Source organism: Tamandua tetradactyla, chromosome 23 (genome assembly GCF_023851605.1).
Source record: "Tamandua tetradactyla isolate mTamTet1 chromosome 23, mTamTet1.pri, whole genome shotgun sequence".
Taxonomy (NCBI): domain Eukaryota; kingdom Metazoa; phylum Chordata; class Mammalia; order Pilosa; family Myrmecophagidae; genus Tamandua; species Tamandua tetradactyla.
This window is the reverse complement of record NC_135349.1, coordinates 48,579,923-48,587,500: the sequence shown is the minus strand read 5'-3', so window position 1 is coordinate 48,587,500 and position 7,578 is coordinate 48,579,923. Positions and strand designations below refer to the sequence as shown.

Below are 7,578 nucleotides of genomic sequence, written 5' to 3'. Positions count from 1 at the left end.
TTATACTTTTTATAGAAAATTTTTATTCAACATACAACATTTTCCAGCAAAAAGGCAATATACAGGAAGAGTTGGTGTACACTGCTGCTACAGAAACAAACAAAAATACTGGAAAAAGGATGAAAAATAAGTGTGATCTGCTGATTCTATTTTACTGCACTCAAAACTAGACACGCAGCTGGCATTAGCTCCGAAATAAAAGGAAACGAGGCTGGGACTGAAATAAAACGACACACAAGGGGTATCGGCATCAGTGAAGTTCACTTGCAGACTCACCCAACAGAAAGTAACCTCCTCCCAAGTGGTAAATTGTACACGTTCATTCATTAAATATACAATTTCATTTTTCTTTTTTATTTGAACTTTTTTACAAAGTCAACAGCTTACTAACCGACTAGTGAGCATGCCCTCTGCTAAAAAGGCTCTCCTTTTTTTTTTCTGTCTGTTCCATTCATAATGAAATTCTATTTATAATTATTTCCCCTGCTTTTACGAACGCTTGAGATCATCAAGTTTGCCAAGAGGCAGCATAGTAAACCTTAATTGTATTTAACAATGTTTTTGATTTAATAAAAAGACCCCCCAAACGTCTGTTGGGACTGTGCTCAGTGCATCCACTTTGCAAATGGGCTGCATAAGAGTGTCTGACCCAAACGAGACGAGTTTTTATTTAAAAAGACCCCAGGCAGCGGGAGGAGATGAACCCGAGGAAGGGCTGACACTGCACACAATGAAGGAGAGATTGCTATTTATTAGGTTGTGAGTTTCTCGGTTTTGCCTTTACAGATGCACAAAAGGTCATTGAAAATATAACTGAAGGAAATGTCAGCCGAGCCTACACGTAAGGCTTACTAGCTGCAGGGTTGGTGAAGCGACCCGGGGGGGCAGCCAGCCAGCTTATGCCACCTAGAGACAGACTAGAGACCTTTTGCCAGCGACACGCGTCTACTAACCTTTTCCCCATTACGCTGACGGTTGCCTTGCATTGTGGTTACCATAAAATAACTCTCATTGGCATCCAAGCTTTATAAAAACACCTTCATTTTGCTGAAAAAGGGCAGTCAATAGATAGAGAAGCCAAACTGAACAGCCTCAACAAAATAAAATTAACATCAGCAGCAAATCCTCTTGCTGAAGACCTTGGGTAGAGGGCACGTGTACCAAAGTCCCAGGGCTGGTAAGAAGGGGCACACACCCGCACGCTGTCCCTTGCCTTGAACACGCCGGGTCGAAGGTCAGTTGTGGATCTTAATAGCCTTTTCAAGGTAAGTGTAGCGACTCCTCTTTGGGGCTTTATTGAAGTGGTCAAGCCCCAGCCAAGGCCGAGGATGGGACATGTTACCTGGTGAGGAAAAAGAACAAAGAATGGAGACCCAGAGTCCAGCCTAGAGCCCCGGGTTCCACCGAACACCAACGTGCTCCAAACCCGAGAGCAGGTTCAGCCACATGTGATGGCGGCGGGAATGCATGGAATTCAGAGCTGCACACTCACAGGGCGCCAAGGCCACTCGCACCCTATCGTGAGCACCCCAATGCCCGGTAAAATACCGCGCAGCCCCGCCAGGCGGACTGGCAACTCAAGACAGAGCCAGCCACACCTCCACCAGGAGCTTGAATTTTAAAACCACCATTCAGCTCGTGCTCAGTGCACACGACGTACTTTACTCCTTAAAAGAAAAGCTGTGTGCAATACCAATCAAAATCCCAACAACTTATTTTTCAGAAATAGAAAAACCAATAAGCAAATTTATCTGGAAGGGCAGGGTGCCCCGAATTGCTAAAAACATCTTGAGGAAAAAAAAAGAAGCTGGAGGTCTCGCGCTGCCTGACTTTAAGGCATATTATGAAGCCACAGTGGTCAAAACAGCATGGTATTGGCATAAAGATAGATATATCGACCAATGGAATCGAATAGAGTGCTCAGATATAGACCCTCTCATCTATGGACATTTGATCTTTGATAAGGCAGTCAAGCCAACTCACCTGGGACAGAGCAGTCTCTTCAATAAATGGTGCCTAGAGAACTGGATATCCATATGCAAAAGAATGAAAGAAGACCCGTATCTCATACCCTATACAAAAGTTAACTCAAAATGGATCAAAGATCTAAACATTAGGTCTAAGATCATAAAACAGAGGAAAATGTTGGGAGATATCTTATGGATCTTACAACTGGAGGCGGTTTTATGGACCTCAAACCTAAAGCAAGAGCACTGAAGAAGGAAATAAATAAATGGGAACTCCTCAAAATTAAACACTTTTGTGCATCAAAGAACTTCATCAAGAAAGTAGAAAGACAGCCTTCACAATGGGAGACAATATTTGGAAATGATATATCAGATAAAGGTCTAGTATCCAGAATTTATAAAGAGATTGTTCATCTCAACAACAAAAAGACAGCCAACCCAATTACAAAATGGGAAAAAGACTTGAACAGACACCTATCAGAAGAGGAAATACAAATGGCCAAAAGGCACATGAAGAGATGCTCAATGTCCCTGGCCATTAGAGAAATGCAAATCAAAACCACAATGAGATATCATCTCACACCCACCAGAATGGCCATTATCAACAAATCAGAAAATGACAAGTGCTGGAGAGGATGCGGAGAAAGAGGCACACTTATCCACTGTTGGTGGGAATGTCAAATGGTGCAACCACTGTGGAAGGCAGTTTGGCGGTTCCTCAAAAAGCTGAATATAGAATTGCCATACGACCCAGCAATACCATTGCTGGGAATATACTCAAAGGACTTAAGGGCAAAGACACAAACGGACATTTGCACACCAATGTTTATAGCAGCGTTATTTACAATTGCAAAGAGATGGAAACAGCCGAAATCTCCATCAACAGAAGAGTGGCTAAACAAACTGTGGTATATACATACGATGGAATACTATGCAGCGTTAAGACAGGATAAACTTATGAAGCATGTAATAACATGGATGGACCTAGACAACATTATGCTGAGTGAGTCTAGCCAAAAACTAAAGGACAAATACTGTATGGTCCCACTGATGTGAACAGACATTCGAGAATAAATTTGGAATATGTCCTTGATAACAGAGTCCAGCAGGAGGTAGAAACAGGGTAAGATAATGGCCAATTGGAGTTGAAGGGATACAGACTGTGCAACAGGACTAGATACAAAAACTCAAAAATGGACAGCACAATAATACCTAATTGTAAAGTAATCATGTTAAAACACTGAATGAAGCTGCATCTGAGCTATAGGTTTTTGTTATGTTTTGTTGTGTTTTGTTTTGATTTTACTATTATTACTTTTATTTTTTCTCTATATTAACATTCTATATCTTTTTCGGTTATGTTGCTAGTTCTTCTAAACCAATGCATATGTACTAAGAAATGATCATGCATCTATGTGAGGATGTTAAGAATTAATGATTGCGGGCGGGCCGCGGTGGCTCAGCGGGCAAAGTGCTTGCCTGCTATGCCGGAGGACCTCGGTTCGATTCCCGGCCCCAGCCCATGTAACAAAAACGGAGAAACAGAATACAATAAAAACAAGAAAATGTTTAAAAATGTTTCCCTTTCTTCCTTCCTTCCTTCCTTCTCTCTGTCTTTCCTTCCTTCTCTCTGTCTTTCCTTTAAAAAAAAAAAAAAAAAAAAAAAAAAAGAATTAATGATTGCATATGTAGAATGGTATGATCTCTAAATGTTGGGTTAATTTCTTTTTTTCCGTTAATTAAGAAAAAAAAAAAAGAGAGAAGGGATAATTGGAGCTGAAGGGATACAGACTGTACAACAGGACTGGATATAAAAACTCAGAAATGGACAGCACAATACTACCCAACTGTAATGCAATTATGTTAAAACACTGAATGAAGCTGCATGTGAGGTATAGGTTTTTTGTTTTTGTTTCTTTTTTGTTTGTTTGTTTTCCTTTCTATTATTGTTTTAATTCTTATTCTGTTGTCTTTTTATTTCTTTTTCTAAATCGATGCAAATGTACTAAGAAATGATGAATATGCAACTATGTGATGTTATTAAGAATTACTGATTGTACATGTAGATTGGAATGATTTCTAATTGTTTTGTTAATTCTTGTTTTAATTAATAAAAAAAAAAAGAAACAAAACAAAACAAAACAAAACAAAACAAAAAAAAAAAAAAAAAAAGAAAAGCTGTGGGCTGGTTTTGTTTCCGTTGGTGCGGTCAGAGAAATGAGCCAGGTCGCCAGCCGTGGAGGTGGAAGAGTCTCGGGTGCTGAGTCGCGGGCCACCCACCTCCCGGCCGCCCACCCCCTGTGCCCACGACTCGGAGGCGATCTCAGGAAGCCGTCGCCATGAGGGCTCTTACCAGGCTGAGGCTCAAAGTCTTTCAAGTTCACTTCATACTCATCTTCATTTATGTACTGGTGTCGGCCCATCATTACAATTGCAAATTTAAACTAAAAAACAAAAACAAAAATGCCTCACTTTTTCTGAGTACAACTAGCAAAACTCACGACTCGGGCAAAAAAAAGTCTGAGCTATTTTACTGGGCAAGGGTTTAACCTGCTACGCCAGCAGTTCAATCACTCACGACCATCAGAGGCGTGCCTACCTTTTCAAACTCTTTCTCCTGGATGTCTAGCAGGCTCTGAATCCGCTTCATCACTTCTCTGAAATGCTCGCCCTAGAAACGCCCAAGGACACCTGTGGTCAGCGTGGGTGCCACCAAAACCAGTCACCCGGCGGCAAGGGCGGGAAAACACACTCACCCACAGCGACCGTAGCCTCCCAAGTTCACGCGAAATGCTCAGCACACGAGAGAAAGCAGTCTCACCTGGTGTATCCTCAGCAGGAACGGGATTCCGAAGGTCCCGAACACCTCCTTGTGGAAGTGCGCCACCGTGATCAGCATCTCGCTCTCCTTGTCTATGTCCACCTGGTCCAGGGGAACCTCCTGCAGACACACGTCACCGTGAGCGCAGCGGCTGGGACCAAACAGCCACTTCCAACTCTCACTCACTATTCTGACAGCAACTTACATCGTATTTGTGTCAAAAATGCGACACTTGGGTCAAGCTAGAATGATGAAAAGTTCAGAGTGAACAAGATAACCAAGCCTGTACACTAGAGAAAACACTGATTTAAGCGACCAAATGGCCACAGCTCTAAACTCAGCAGTGACCCAGTTTCTGCCCAGACTTACTAGATGGCTCAGGTTTCAAAAATTCATTTAAAATCTGAAAGAACAAAAACACCACCCCAGGAATCACTCAACCACTATTACTAATAAAAACAAATGGAAGCGACTTCTGTACTTGATTGTGACATTTAAAGGAAAAGTGAATGGGCCACTGCACACAGGAGGGTCCTGAATTCTTGCTGGTGCCACAAGGAGGCAGTTACCTCTATTCGAAACGTCCGACTCGTTGCAGGAGATAAACATTCTAATAGCTCATCTTCTTGATGCACACCGATAATTTTGTAGCTTACAATTTCTAGCAGCCTGAACCAAGAGAACCAAACAAGGGAGAAAGTGAACTATATATATATATATATATATATTTACTTTTTGTTGTTGTTCTTTTGTTTTCCATATGAAATATATATCTGCTTGATAACACAATTTAATAGGTTTCCAGAAGGAAATGCATGACCTTAGGAGGCAGAAAGATTTGCTTGCTTCAGAATTCTACGAGTTTCGGAGGATCTGAAGTATCAAAAGCAGGTATATGTGTGTGGGGGGGAGACAACACTGGTCAGATGATGGCAAAGGAAAACTCAGTGATCCCCTTAGAGTTAGGCAACTAAAGGGAAGTCTAAGAGGAGCCTTCCATCAGCACCAGGCTGGACTTACCAAAAGCCATCACATTTGGGCACAGAGCTGTGGGTTACACTAAGTCTCCTAGAATTGTGTAAAGCTTTCCCACGATGAAGTCACACAAGGTAGCACCTGCTATATTTTTTCACTTACTATTTAGAAAGCAGATAAGGTCTCACTCTTTTCTTAATACTACAAAAAAAAACATTTTGGGAAAAAAATAGCCCCAAAGAATGTTTTATCCTCCTGGCTGACTGTGAGGCAAAGTGGTAAGAGCAGTGTCCAATTTTCTGAAATAAAAACTGAAGGTCATCCCCCTCTCTACGTAGGACATGACTCCCAGGGGTGTGTACCTTGCTGATAACGTGGGAGAGAAATCCTAGAATGAGCTGGAACCCAGCATCAAGGGATTGAGAAAACCTTCTTGACCAAAAGGGGGAAGAGAGAAATGAAACAAAATAAAGTGTCAGTGGCTGACAGACTGCAACAGAGTCAAGAGGTTATCCTGGAGGTTATTCCTACTCATTAAATAGATATCACCTGTTTAGTTAAGGTGTAATGGAGAGGCTGGAAGCAACTGCCTGAAAATGTGGAGCTGTATGTTTCTTGAAGATAATTGTATGATGATACGGCTGTCGCAGTGTGACTGTGGTTGTGAGAGCCTTGTGTCTGATGCGCCTTTTGTCTACCTTATCGATGGGCAAGTAAAACATATGGATTAAAAATAAATAATGGGGAACAAATGTTAAAATAAGTTTAGAAGATTGAAATGCTGGTGATCAGTGAAGGGGAGGAGTAAGGGGTATGGTATGTATGAATTTTTTTTCTGTTTTCTTTTTATTGCTCTCTGAACTGATGCAAATGTTCTAAGAAATGATCATGATGATGAATATACAACTATGCGATGATAATGTGCGTTATTGGTTATATAACAAGAACGGAATGATCATATGATAAGAATGTGTGCGCATGTGGTTATGTATCATGTAAAAAATAAATTAAAAAAAAAACTGAAGGTCAAATCTGGGGCTTCTATGGCTGGAAGAAAAAACTGGCTAAACAGATCAAAAGTGACCTGATTTCTTAAATACAATCAAGAGTCGATGCTTTCAATTTACTGCTCCCTCACACTTGCATCACAGCTCTCCTCTGCTTGGCTTTTTTACTTGAAGCTCAGTATTTTTTTAAGGGGTGTGTGTGTGTTAACACCTTTATTGTAAAATTAGATTGAAATGCTAGTGATCAATGAAAGGGAGGGGTAAGGGTATGGTATGTATGAATTTTTTTGTTTTCTTTTTATTTCTTCTTCTGAATAGATGCAAATGTTCCAAGAAATGATCATGATGATGAATATGCAACTATGTGATGATATTGTGAATTACTGATTACATATGTAGAACAGAATGATCAAAAGTCAAGAATGTTTGCGTTTGTTTGGTGTTTTCTGGTATTTTTAAAAATTAATTTAAAAAAACCCTTATAGTAGTTATATAAATAAAATTTCACGTTTTAGCCATTTTTAAGTGTTCAATTCACTGGGCTCTACTGTATTCACAGCACTTACAACCATCACCTCTATCAAACTCCAAAACATTTTTGTCAGCCCATAAAGCAAAATCCAAACTCATTAAGCTGTCACTCTCCCTTCTCCCAGCCCCTGGCAACCACTATCTCTCTACTTTTAGTCTCTACAAATTTGCTTATTCTAGTTATTTCATATAATATTCATACTGTATGGGATCATATAATAGTTGTCCTTGTCTGTCTCACTTTCACTTAGCTTAATGCTTCAAAGTTCCATGTTGT

The 7,578-nt window shown here is 40.5% G+C and overlaps 1 protein-coding gene across 3 annotated transcripts in view; it reads right to left on the bottom strand.

Annotated features, from left to right (window-relative positions):
• Nucleotides 1-7,578, bottom strand: part of USP7 (ubiquitin specific peptidase 7) — a 79,274-nt gene continuing 71,696 nt past the window's right edge. For all 3 annotated transcript variants that reach the window (XM_077141852.1, XM_077141853.1, XM_077141854.1), the window contains exons 27-31: nt 5,358-5,457; nt 4,789-4,908; nt 4,567-4,638; nt 4,321-4,411; nt 1-1,342 (exon numbers count right to left, since the gene is read on the bottom strand). In XM_077141852.1, coding sequence (XP_076997967.1) covers nt 1,236-1,342; nt 4,321-4,411; nt 4,567-4,638; nt 4,789-4,908; nt 5,358-5,457 — 490 coding nt within the window. In that variant the 3' untranslated portion in view covers nt 1-1,235. The remainder of the gene's footprint in view (nt 1,343-4,320; nt 4,412-4,566; nt 4,639-4,788; nt 4,909-5,357; nt 5,458-7,578) is intronic.